Genomic DNA, 13,925 nt, shown 5'->3' on the forward strand with positions numbered 1-13,925 from the left:
GTGCGGGTCTTTGAAATACCTCATTGATAATAACTTATCCAAACATTTATGTAGCATTAGGAGTCATCTTAACAATTCCAATTACTGTTCAAAACAAGGAGCCTTTCAAAACAAAAATTAATAAAAACCTACCTCAGATCAACTATGAGCCAAGAAAGATTATCTGCCCTGGCAATTTTGTCCATTGAACATGATCTGGCTTCAAAATTGAATTATTCAGATGTGACAAATGAATTTACATCAGCAAAATGTAGGAGAATGTTTTAAAATTCAGCTTGTGCTGACTCAAAGATGTGGTCCTTTTAAAGTTTACAACTGTTGAGGAGGCTTGTCTATGAGCCCCAACTGTGATTTAGCATATATTTTGTGATAATTTCTTAAAACTCAGTGATTTTCCCCCCTTTTACGTTTTATGTTATTTATTGTTGTATATTGTTATTTAAGTTTGTTACGCTGCTGGAAAATTTGAAACCCAGGGTTTTTTGATGCTTGGTATTTTAAATTATTGATATTCTTTCTTGTTAAAGGAAACCGTGGTACTTTAATTGTTATCCCCTATCCACAGGATAGGATATAAGTGTATGATAGCAGGGGGTCCGACCGCTGGGACCCCCCGCGATCTCCTGCCTGGTGCCCAGGTAATCCTCTGCCGGATTACTGTTGACTACAGCCTGAAGCTGTGGTCAACAAGCCCCCTCCATGTATCTCTTTGGGAGAGTCGGAGAAACACGAACGCTGTATCTGTCTCTCCCATAGAGATGAATGGAGGGGGCGTGCCACTCTGAACCGTGGCAGAGCCGGCGTTCTGGGCGCTGGACAGCACATATGTTGTAAGAGTATTTAATTTCCCTTAAAACAATGCTGACAAATGTGTTGCACATTTAATAGACAGACTAAGGATACTATACCAAGTGTTTTGTTTGTAGTTGATCTTTATTATCGATTGCATATCTTGTGTTCGTGGGGGCCTCATGTTCGAGTTTCGCTTAAGGCCTCACAAAGTCTAGAGCCGCCTCTGGCATCTGGTATTCCACTACTGCCCTCTGCTGCTCACAAAGCCTTGCAAACATGTGGAACATGGAGTTCCAGAGCGTGCTCACGTCGCACAACAGTTGGTGAGCTGTCAATCGCAAGCGCTGCTGCAGCGTTGCCAGACCGGTGTCAGCTGTAGATTACTTTCGGAAATGGGCACACACACGGCGCACCTTCACCAGTAGCTTAGGCAAATTGGGGTAGGTTTTGAGAAACCGCTGAACCACTAAGTTGAACACGTGGGCTAGGCATGGTATGTGTGTGAGCTTGCCGAGCTCCAAAGCCGCCACCAAGTTACGGCCATTATCAGACACAACTATGCCTGGTTCTAGGTGGAGTGGCGAGAGCCACAACTCAGTCTCGTCCCTTATACCTTGCCATAGCTCTGCGGTGGTGTGCTGTTTGTCACCTAAGCAGACCAGCTTCAGCACGGCCTGTTGACGCTTCCCCACTGCAGTGCTACACTGCTTACAGCTACCGACTGATGGCTGACTGGTGCTGCAAGAGGATAATTCTGAGGTGGAAGTGGAGGAGGAGGTGGAGGAGGAGAAGTGGGGGTTGGAGCCACTAACGTAGGTGGTGTCAGTAGCACTTGTGCCATCCCAGGGTACGACTCGCTCCCGGCCTCCACAATGTTCACCTAGCCTGGCCGAATGCACTTGTCCCTGTGTCCGTGGTTAAGTGAACCTTCCCAGTAACTGCGTTGGTCAGGGCACATGTGATGTTACGGGACACATGTTGGTATAAGGTGGGCATGGCACACCTTGAAAAATAATGGCTGCTGGGGACTGGGTAACGCGGGACAGCCGCCGACATCAGGCTGCGGAAGTGTCCACAAGCCTAAATGGCAACATTTCCGGGGCCAGTAATTTGGAAAGTTGCACATTTAGTGTTATGGCCTGTGGATGGGTGGCTGGGTAGTTGCACTTGCGTTCAAATGCCTGGGGTAAGGAAATTTGTACGCTGCACTGGGACATGGAAGTGGATGTGGTCGCTGATGGTGCTTGCAAAGGTCCAGGTGCAGGGCGGGAGGCATCCGGGCCTGCGCCTTCGACAGGGGATTGGCCAGCACGTAACACAGGGAAGTGGAGGCAGTGGTGTAACTCGCAGACACAGACTGTGAACCCAGGCGTTTGGCCCACTTATTACAGTGGCCTGTTGCCACTTCCCCACTGCTTCCAGCTACTGACTGATGGCTGACTGCTACTGCAAGATGCTAATTCAGAGGTGGAAGTGGAAGAGGAGGAGGTAGAGGAGGAGAAGGGGAGGTTCCAGCCACTAATGTAGGTGGTGGCGGAAATCCTGATGGAAGTAGGGCCCGCAATCCTTGGCATCAGTAGCACTTGTGCCATCCTAGGGAATGACTCTCTCCCGGCCTCCACAATGTTCACCCAGTGTGCCGTCAGGGAAATGTAGCGTCCCTGGCCACAAGCACTTGTCCATGTGTCAGTCGTTAAGTGGACCTTCCCAATAACTGCGTTGGTCAGGGCACGGGTAATGTTACGGGACACATGCTGGTGTAAGGTGGGGACGGCACACAGGGAAAAATTGTGGCGGCTGGGGACTGTTTAATGAGGGACCGCTGCCACCATCAGGCTGCGGAAAACCTCAGTGTCCACTGGCCAGCACGTAACATAGGGGAAGAGGAGGCAGTGGTGTGACCCGCAGACACTGATTGTGGACCCATGCGTTCGGCCCACCTATTAGGGTGCTTAGATGCCATGTGGCGGATCATGATGGTGGTGGTGAGGTTGCTAGTGTTCACGCCCCTGCTCATTTTGGTACGGCAAAGATTGCAAATGACAATTCTTTTATCGTCCGCACTTTCCTCAAAAAAGCCCCAGACTGCGGAACACCTACCCCTTGGCAAGGGATATTGCTGCAAGTGGGTGCTCCGGGGAACAGTTGCGGGCCTGTTTGCCGTGGCTCGCCTCTCCATTTTGCCACCCCACTGCCTCTTCCAGCCTGTTGTGGTGCTGCGGATCCCTCCCCCTCTGTACTGCTGTCCTCGCTCGGCTTGCCACCTACCCAGGTTGGGTCAGTGATTTCATCGTCCACCACCTCCTCTTCCACTTCCTCACTCTGGTCATCCTCCTGACTTGTTGACCTAACAACCTCACTTATTGACAACTGTGTCTCATCCTCATCATCAACCTCTTGAGACACTAATTGCCTTTGACTTATTGGCAACTGTGTCTCATCATCATCATCCACCTCGTGAAACACTCATTGCCATTCCCCACCGTCATCTTCTTGTGACTGTGGATGCTCCAGAGTTTAGGCATCGGTGCCCATGATCTCCTCAAGTCCCTCTTCAGGCGGGCTTGGCGAGAGGCCCAAATCAAGTAATGGTGATGAATAGAGCTCCTTGGAAAATCCAAGTGTGGGATCACTTGTTTGGCAAGACTCTCCATGGTGGGAGGAAGGAGGATCAGGGTGAGGATTCTGTTGACTAGACTCTTGGCTACTGAGACTGGACTTTGTGGAAGACAGGGTGGTGCTTAACCGACTGGAAGCATTATCTTCTGCAATCCAACCGACCACCTGGTCGCACTGGTCTGACTTCGAGAGTGGTGTCCTGCGCAGCCCTGCAAACTAGGACATGAAGCTAGGTATCGTGGATGAGTGTGTTTCTTGTGCTCTGGCAGCAGGCACAGTTTCAGCAGCACGGCCACTTCCCCGTCCCTTACTGCTCGCCTTCTGCATATTAAATGGTATATATGCTTGCAAGTTTGTCACACGTACACTAGCGCAGGTTTTGTAAGTGTATGCGCAAATAAATGAAACTGAATGTCACTGATATTTATGATGCGCAAACGCAGGTAATGTAACTGTCCGCAGCGGACACCGTCTACCGAAAAAGTACATTGGATGTCACAGATATTTTTAGTATGCGCACACGTTAAACAGGAGATGTAGCGCAGATAATGTCGCTGTCCGCAGCGTCTACGGAAAAAGTACACTGGATGTCACAGATATTTTTAGTATGTGCACACGTTAAACAGGAGATATAGCGCAGATAATGTTGCTGTGTGCAGCGTCCTCGGAAAAAATATCTTCTGCATATTAAATGGTATATATGCTTGCAAGTTTGTCACACGTACACTAGCGCAGGTTTTGTAAGTGTATGCGCAAATAAATGAAACTGAATGTCACTGATATTTATGATGCGCAAACGCAGGTAATGTAACTGTCCTCAGCGGACACCGTCTACCGAAAAAGTACATTGGATGTCACAGATATTTTTAGTATGCGCACACGTTAAACAGGAGATGTAGCGCAGATAATGTCGCTTTCCGCAGCGTCTACTTAAAAAGTACACTGGATGTCACAGATATTTTTAGTATGTGCACACGTTAAACAGGAGATATAGCGCAGATAATGTTGCTGTGTGCAGCGTCCTCGGAAAAAGTACACTGGATGTCACAGATATTTTTAGGATGCGCAAACGTTATACAGGAGATGTAGCGCAGGTAATGTCACTGTCCGCAGCGGACACCGTCTACCGAAAAAGTACATTGGATGTCACAGATATTTTTAGTATGCGCACACGTTAAACAGGAGATGTAGCGCAGATAATGTCGCTGTCCGCAGCGTCTACGGAAAAAGTACACTGGATGTCACAGATATTTTTAGTATGTGCACACGTTAAACAGGAGATATAGCGCAGATAATGTTGCTGTGTGCAGCGTCCTCGGAAAAAATATCTTCTGCATATTAAATGGTATATATGCTTGCAAGTTTGTCACACGTACACTAGCGCAGGTTTTGTAAGTGTATGCGCAAATAAATGAAACTGAATGTCACTGATATTTATGATGCGCAAACGCAGGTAATGTAACTGTCCTCAGCGGACACCGTCTACCGAAAAAGTACATTGGATGTCACAGATATTTTTAGTATGCGCACACGTTAAACAGGAGATGTAGCGCAGATAATGTCGCTTTCCGCAGCGTCTACTTAAAAAGTACACTGGATGTCACAGATATTTTTAGTATGTGCACACGTTAAACAGGAGATATAGCGCAGATAATGTTGCTGTGTGCAGCGTCCTCGGAAAAAGTACACTGGATGTCACAGATATTTTTAGGATGCGCAAACGTTATACAGGAGATGTAGCGCAGGTAATGTCACTGTCCGCAGCGGACACCGTCTACGGAAAAAGTACACTGGATGTCAGTTATTTTTTGGCTGCGCACACGTTACAAAGGAGATGTAGCACAGATAATGTCGCTGTCTGCAGCAGCCAAACAATTGCAAGCTATTTAGTGCAGGTTGACCTAAAAATATATATTGCTGCCAGATACAACAATAGTCCTTAAAAGGACTTTTGGGTCTCTAACAATTGCATGCAATTTAGCGCAGGTTGCGCTAATAATATATATTGCTGCCAGATACAACAATAGTCCTTAAAATTACTTTTGGTTCTCTAACACCAACCCTCCCTAACAAAAAAATTAAATTCAATTCCCTACACTATCTACTGTTCTACAGCACAGCTCTCCCTGAGTAAGACGTCTTGCACACGACTGTATGTATTTTGCGGTACGCCCAAAAAAAAAAAAAATACGGATGACATCCGTGTACATTCCGTATTTTGCTGAACAGAACAGCTGGCCCTTCATAGAACAGTACTATCCTTGTCCGTAATGCAGACAGTAATAGGACATGTTCTATTTTTTTACGGAAACAGAATGCACACGGAGTACCTTCCATTTTTATTGCAGACCCATTGAAGTGAATGGTTCCGCATACGGTCCGCAAAAAATGGAACAAACACGGAAAGAAAATACGTTCGTGTGCAAGAACCCTGAAAAGATTATCAAAATTAGGGTTATTCACTTTAGAAAAAAGACGACTGAGGGGAGATCTAATTACTATGTCTAAATATATCAGGGGTCAGTACATAGATCTATCCCATCATCTATTTATCCCCAGGACTGTAACTGTGATGAGGGGACATCCTCTGCGTCTGGAGGAAAGAAGGTTTGTACACAAACATAGAAAAGGATTCTTTACGGTAAGAGCAGTGAGACTATGGAACTTTCTGCCTGAGGAGGTGGTGATGGTGAGTACAATAAAGGAATTCAAGAGGGGCCTGGATGTATTTCTGGAGTGTAATAATATTACAGGCTATAGCTACTAGAGAGCGGTTGTTGATCCAGGGAGTTATTCTGATTGCCTGATTGGAGTCGGGAAGGAATTTTTTATTCCCCTAAAGTGGTGAAAATTGGCTTCTACCTCACAGTTTTTTTTTTTTTTTTTGCCTTCCTCTGGATCAACTTGCAGGATGACAGGCCGAACTGGATGGACAAATGTCTTTTTTCGGCCTTATGTACTATGTTACTATGTTAAGAAGCCTAAGATTGGCCGAACCATGTGTCACGGGTTCCGGCCAGCCAATCACTGTAATGCCAGTATCCAACATGGCTACGGCATTACAGTGAGGGGCAGTACTTACCTTCACGTTTATTGACTGCGTAGCAACCAACAAACGTGTGGGGAGGAGACTTGAGCATCGCGCTCGAGCACACGCGGTATTCGGCCGAACACCACGATGTGCCGAGCATCGCGATGCTCGAGCCAAACTGGTGTTCGGCCAAGCATGCTCGATCAACACTAGCCCCTACATGACAATCGTCCAAAAAATAAAAAAAATATGGCTTTCAGAAAATGGAAACACGATTTTTTGTGTCAAAATGCTTTTATTGTGTAAAACTGAAATAAATGTAAAAAAAACATATTAGGTATCGCCGCATCCGTAACAAACTGCTCTATAAAAATATCACTTGATCTACCTCTAGGGTGAATGCTGTAAAATAGTAAAATAAAAACTGTGCCAAAACAACAATTTATTTGATCACTTTGCCCCATAAATTGTAATATTGAGTGATCAAAAAATCATATGGACCCAAAAATGGTACCAAGACGATCAGCAGAGAAAAAATATAGTTTTATAAATGGAGACACAGAAAACATGATTTTTTATTACAAAAATGCTTTTATTATATAAAACTGAAAAAAAAAGACATTAGTATTTCTACATCCGCAATGACCTGCTCTATAAAAATATCGAATGATCTACACCCTCAGGTGAATGCTGTTAAAAAATAAATAAATGCTTTATAATGTAAAACTGAAACAAAAACAAAATACATACGTCCGTATCAACCCGATCTATAAAAACAACACATGATCTATCCTGCCAGGAGAACTCCGTAAAAACTGAAAATAAAAACGATGCCACAACAGCTATTTTGTGGTAACCTTGCCTCACAAAAAGCTAATATTGAGCTATCAAAAATCATGGGGTCTAGGGGACTTTTTACTCTAGGGGTGCATTAGGGGGTCTTTAAAAGCTACATGGCAACTTAAATTTATCCCAGTGAAATCTGCCCTCCAAACACCATATGGCGCTTCTTTCCTTCTGAGCCCTGCCTTGTGCCCATACAGCAGTTTAGGACCATATAAGTGGTGTTTTTGTAAACTGCAGAATCAAGGTAATACATATTGAGTTTTGTTTGGCTGTTAACCTTTTCTGTGTTACAGGAAAAATGGATACAACTGGAAAATATGCAAAAAAAGTTAAATTTTTAAATTTCACCTCTATTTTCCTTTAATTCTTATGGGACATCTAAAGGGTTCAAAAAGGTTTTAATCAGCTTTGAATAATTTGAGAGGAGTAGGTTCTAAAATGGAGGAACTTATGGGTGATTTCTACTATGTAAGCCCTGCAAAATGAGTTCATAACTGAATTAGTACTTAAATTACTCAAATTTACCACTAATTGGAAGTACAATGTGTCACCAGAAAACAATCTCAGAATCGCTTAGATAGGTAAAAGCATTCCAGAGTTATTACCACATAAAGTGAAACATGTCAGATTTGCAAAATGTGGCATGGTCCTTTTGGTGAAAACTGTCTTGGTCTTCAAGGGGTTAAAATAAACTGCACTGCAGGATTTATGTTTTTTTTTTTTTAGGTGGTAGACCTTTTGGATTGAAAGACATTTGCTTTTTTTTGGCAAAGGCCTGCTAGTGTGAATTTACATACCGCCTGGGGTAATGTGATGCTCCTTCTTCATCTTACCTGCCTTCTGATCTGAGAAATGGTGATGCCATTTTGAAAAATTTCCTAAATTGAATTGCGAGAGATTAGAATTTGACCCAAATATTTGGAAAATTCAGGTTAAAATTCAATTAGTTTAGGATAGATTTACTCATCTCTCTTCACGAACACTAAATCCAACCAAATCAGTTGTAGATTATACAACATAACACTATCATTAAAAATTTCATCAAATGGAAGTGATAACATTAGGAAGCATTGTACAGAATTTAAAGAAATTTTGGAAATACTATGGAATGATACTTTATTATTTTCTGACATTTTTCTCAAAAACATAGATCACAATAATGATGAATGCTGTTATGAACCAATGTCCACTCCTCATGAACGAAACACGGAAGGCGATCATCAGGTATTCTTCATCTATTTATTTATCTATCTATCTATCTATCTATCTATCTATCTATCTATCTATCCATTGCTCTGTAAGGATTTCACCTCTGTACAAACCTACTCAGCTCTCAGTGAAAAATAGGTGTGCCAATATAATAGGGCCCTAATGGATATATTCTGTCTATGAGCTTTCCTGTACGCTGAATGTATTCAAATGTGAATTACATTAAAAAACTGCTATTTCCTGGCTGCTGAGAGCCTTTATAGTGATGTAGAACACTGTGCCTTGTAGTAACATGCATAGGGAGTCTGCTTTGGTAGTGAAATAATACTGTGAGTCCATATGACATGCAGATGACAGGCATCGCTCTTAGAATCATTGCACACTTCAATTATTTGGGCAGTTACAGGGCCAAAACGGACCAAATAACTCAAGTATCAATTCAGCCTTACAGGTCAATGTTAGCGTCAAGAAGAAGCGCAGTCCTTTTACACCCTCGTCAGCTGTTTACACATAGATGTCTACAGAACCTGTTCTATTAAACGCTTATACAAGTAGAGCCCCCCTACAGAGTGGACAGGGTGTCTGCAGTAAGTTTGCGTTGACGTCACTGATTAATTTTCCCCATTCTCTGATCCATCAGAACAATAACCCAGAAAAAACGGATCCTGTCTGTGGAGAATACGCCTTTACTCGGTCAGCATTTGCTCAATAATCCATCAGTATTGCTAAAGGCAAAAAAAACTGAGTGGATCTAAAACAGAGATGACACGTGAATGGAATATTTGCATGTCTTCTGTGTTTTGTACCCACTCCTGCTTTTGGCTTCCAAATCATAAGCCAATTCTGATTGGACCATACAGGCCTTAAAGCTGCTACACAGGCAGGATACGTTGTGTGTCTCGTTTTTCCTTCCTTCTGACCGATCAGAAGTGTCAAATAAATGATGATGTCAGCCAAGCCAAAAGCCAAAATAGTGAACCAGTCATGAAGTGGGGAGGGTAGGAACAGCATGAGAAGTCCACAGAGTGGACCTATGACATAGTGGTGAGGTGAAAGCAGCATGAGAAGACCACAGAGTAGCCCAATGACAGGGTCTGGAGGTGGCAACAGCATGAGGAGACCACAGAGCGGCACAATGACAGAGTCTGGAGGTGGCGGCAGCAGCAGCATCAGGAGGAGGCCAAAGAGCGGCACAATGACAGTCTGGAGGTGGCGGCAGCATCAGGAGGCCAAAGAGTGGCAAGGTGACATACTGTGGAGGTGGGTTGCAATACCAGTACCCGCTGAGATGGTGGATGAAAGAAGGAGCACTTGGCATCAGATGTGTGGCATCAGGCGGGTAACAGCATCAGAATAGTAGCTGAGGCAGGTAGCCAGAAGAAACTGGGCCCTTCGTCAATTTGTTGGCGTGGCACCATGGATGATCTAGTCTAATGCATCAGGCGTTGGCGTGTGGAAATCCTGGCTGATCCACGCCTGATTCATCTTGATGCAGTGTTCCACTATGTGCTATATGTGGCCACTTTAAACTCTTGCTAAATGTCATATCAAATATATTGTGGTATCATGCTGTAATTCCCTTTAACAGGCTGGCAGTGTCATTTACCTTTATTCGCCCCTAGGTGGTGCTTGCACCACTTATATATACAGCTGGGGGGGGGGGGTGTAAAGTTAGTGTGTCCGATTCTAATGGAGAGATGAGGAAGTTAATGGAGGAGGTGGAAATTTGTATAATATTTGTATAATAATTCAAAAAAGATTTTACCGCATATAAGTGCAGCGCTTAATGCTGAATACAAGATTTGTTGTCCACCAAAATAATTCTAAATTTTTTTTACCACATAAAAGTGCAGCGCTTAATGCTGAATACAAGATTTTTTGTCCACCCAAATAATTAAAAAAAGATTTTACCGCATATAAGTGCAGTGCTTAATGCTGAATACAAGATTTGTTTTCCACCAAAATAATTCAATTTTTTTTTACCGCATATAAGTGCAGCGCTTAATGCTGAATACAAGATTTTTTGTCCACCGAAATAATTCAAAAAGGATTTTACCTCATATAAGTGCAGCGCTTAAAGCTGAATACAAGATTTTTTGTCCACCGAAATAATTTTAAAAAGATTTTACCACATATAACTGCAGTGCTGAACGCTGAATGAAATTTGCTTTTCCACCTAAATAATTCACAAAAGATTTTAACGCATATAAGTGCAGCGCTGAACGCTGAATAAAATGTATTTTTCCACCAAAATACTTTAATAAAGTTTTTACCACATATAACGGAGCACGGAGATGGAAAGGGTCTTCGGATTCCCCCCCCTGCACTATACGGACGTCTCAGAAATGAACCGCTGTTCCCGACAGCAGCTCCTGGGAAGGTCATGGAGCATCCCGGTCATCCGGCATTTATTCGCTCTGCTAAAGGCCCCCATGCTGCAGATTTATCATGGAGACATCATGGAGATTTAACTGCATATAACCGCAGCGCTGACCGCTGAATAAATTTTGTTTTTCGACCTAAATATTTCAATAAAGATTTTACCACATATAACCGCCGCATTGACTGACTGCTACCGCCACTACTTTCATGAACCCCTGCTACTTCCCGGGTAGGTAGGCTGCTGTGAAGCAGGTGCTCTACCCTGGGCACATTTGGCTCCCAACCTCCCAATGCTGCCACCCTGCTAAATCCCAGCCATGTTTTCAACACATCTAATCGCCAATGTGAACTGAGAATGTATTTTTCTGTTTGTACTGAAATAGGCCACTAAATGCTTTCAGCACATATAACGGCCACCGACGTGAACTGAGAATGCATTTTTCTGTTTGTACTGAAATAGGCCACTAAATGCTTTCACCAGAAAGTGCATATATATTTTTCTTATTTTACTGAAATACACCCCTATAAGCTATTACCATAATTAACTGCAGAAATGCACTGAGAATATATTTTTCTTTTTTTTACTGTAATACGCCCCTATATGCTTTCACCAGAAATAACTGCAGAAGTTAAATGTGTATATAATTTTCTTGTAGTACTGAATAAGATACTAAGATCTAAAGGCGACTAAAGGCTTTCCAACATAACACTTGCAGCCCAATAACAAAAAGCTGGCATGACAGAGCTGTCTAATGACTATTTGGATCCCCAAATAATTGTTTCCTACACTTGTAAATCACTTTCCTATCAATGTCCCTAGTGCCTTCTGATGTCTCTCCCTACACTAAGATGCTGTGAAATGATTCTTCCATATCCTTTCCCTGCACTTATAAATCCTTTTTTCATAGAGGTTTTTCCAATAGCTGTCCCTAGCGCCTTCACACGTCTGTCCCTGCACTCTGAACGCTGGAAAATGGCAGAATCTAAAATGGCTGCCGTATTTATAGGGCTGTGACATCACAGGGCTGGCTGACTGCCGATTGGCTGCATGCAGGCATGTCAATCTGTGTGATCCTGCCTTCCCAGAGTTCCTTGCTCCATGTCCTCAGTCCTCACACGTGTAGCAGCCATTTTTGGAAAATTGCGATTCGTTACCATGAAGCGCGAGGAAATTCGCATTCGTTGTGAATCAAAGTTTCGATTCGCTCATCTCTAATAATAATTCACTGCACTTAAAATATAATCCTACCTGTGCCAATGTAACATAAATATTATATTGCTATAAATGTCCCCAAATGATTAACACTATACTGTGCCAATAAAATAATTATACACCTTGCCAAAATAATAATGGGACCCAGCTTACTGTGCAGGTGTGTTCTGTGTGGCCCCATCCTCACTGTGTAGTAGGGACAAATAAACACAGCCATAAGTCAGACGGGCAAGAACATGCTACAGGTGCATTTTTCCATCCGTACCATGGGCACACATCTTGTGTGTCACTGATACATGCTGTTAGTTTAGGTTATGAGATGTGTGCCCATATTACACTCTTGTTACCGTACTGACCATGAGCACTGATTTGAAGAGCAACTATCAGTCAAAAATGCTGACTGGTCCTTCTTATTTAAAAAGGTTGAGTTCACTCCTAGTGATTTGACCATGCATTCAAGAAAGCTGTGATATGAGCAGAAGGCAGACACAACGCTACTTGCAGAAGCACAGTCTCTGGCTGCACTCCTGTAGGTCACAGATAACCGATCCCTACGATGGTGCACAGGTTACAAATTGTCAACTAAGGACGGCATGATTGCATCTATATGCTCTTGTGGAGAAATGTTCTTGTTGCTCTTATTGAATTCATAAGGGCTAATAATACTTCTAGTCCAGGTTGTCAAAGATTGGATTTGCACGAGACTCTGCTTGTCCCCACTCAGTGATTTACAGATCTGTAGACGTTCTCTTTCCTTTTTTCTCAGTCCTGCACAGATCACTATGATGATGTCTCCTGACCACAACTTCTTGCATAATTTGACACACAGAACACAACTATTTAGTAATAAGGCCTCCTTTTTTGCCCCCAATCATTAAGCATCCCATCTAGGCCTCAGTTCCACTCTGTAGTGCCCTCTGTACATGCCCCAGTAGTTCCTTCTGTACATATAATGCCCCCAATAGTGTCTTCTGCACATATAATGCCCGCCAATAATGCCCTCTTTTACACTACAACACTTCTAGTCCAGGCTGCCCAAGATCAGAATAGCAAGAGACTTTGCTTGCCCATATAATAATCTCTATGAGATTTATTGTTTTACATATTATTTTAACAGATGGATCCAGAGGAACAGATGTGCTATGCTGATCTTGATCTAACACCAAAGAGACCTGATAAAAATCGAAAGAAAAAAGCAAAAATGAAAAGTAAACGACGTTTTGAGGAGATGGACAGGACAAATGTTAATATCTTATCTAGATCTAGTATTTACTTGAACAGTGAGCAGCTTACAGCCGAATGTAGAGCTGAAGAAGAGCTGATTCATGATGACCCAGTGAAGATTTACCAATTAATGAAGAAGACAAGAAATAATCTGGATAATGAAGAAGAAAATCAATCTCATTGGTCAAATTAGGAGATATTGAGTGGTTTGAGTGGTTTGCACACCCATGCTGATATGCACAATGGAAAAGGAGTGAAATGAGGAGTTCAGCTATATGGGTGGGCTATATGTTGAAAATTTCAATATTATATGAATAAAAGCAATGTGTACATGCATTATTTATACAGGACACTTTAACTGAAGGAACCAACGGCTGTTAACTGCAGATAATGTTGTATATTGTCGAAGAACCTAAGGCCTCTTTCACACTGGCGTGTGCGGCCCGTTGCCGTATTGCGGCCCGCAAAATGCGGGCCACAATACACGGGTGCCGTTCCGTGGGCATTCCGCATCACGGATGCGGACCTATTCACTTGAATGGGTCCGCAAATCCGGAGATGCGGAATGGATGCACGGAACGGAACCTTACAGAAGCACTACGGAGTGCT

At 43.1% G+C, this 13,925-nt stretch overlaps 1 protein-coding gene across 1 annotated transcript in view; it reads left to right on the forward strand.

Moving 5' to 3' along the window:
• The window catches only part of LOC120995609 (T-cell receptor-associated transmembrane adapter 1), a 59,152-nt gene extending 45,467 nt beyond the window's left edge, over positions 1-13,685 (forward strand). The window contains exons 6-7 of the mRNA XM_040424916.1: positions 8,439-8,512; positions 13,210-13,685. Of these exons, the coding sequence (XP_040280850.1) occupies positions 8,439-8,512; positions 13,210-13,509 (374 nt within the window). The 3' untranslated portion in view covers positions 13,510-13,685. The remainder of the gene's footprint in view (positions 1-8,438; positions 8,513-13,209) is intronic.
• The last annotated feature ends 240 nt before the right edge of the window (positions 13,686-13,925 follow it).

The sequence above is a fragment of the Bufo bufo genome, chromosome 3, assembly GCF_905171765.1.
Source record: "Bufo bufo chromosome 3, aBufBuf1.1, whole genome shotgun sequence".
Classification (NCBI taxonomy): Eukaryota; Metazoa; Chordata; class Amphibia; order Anura; family Bufonidae; genus Bufo; species Bufo bufo.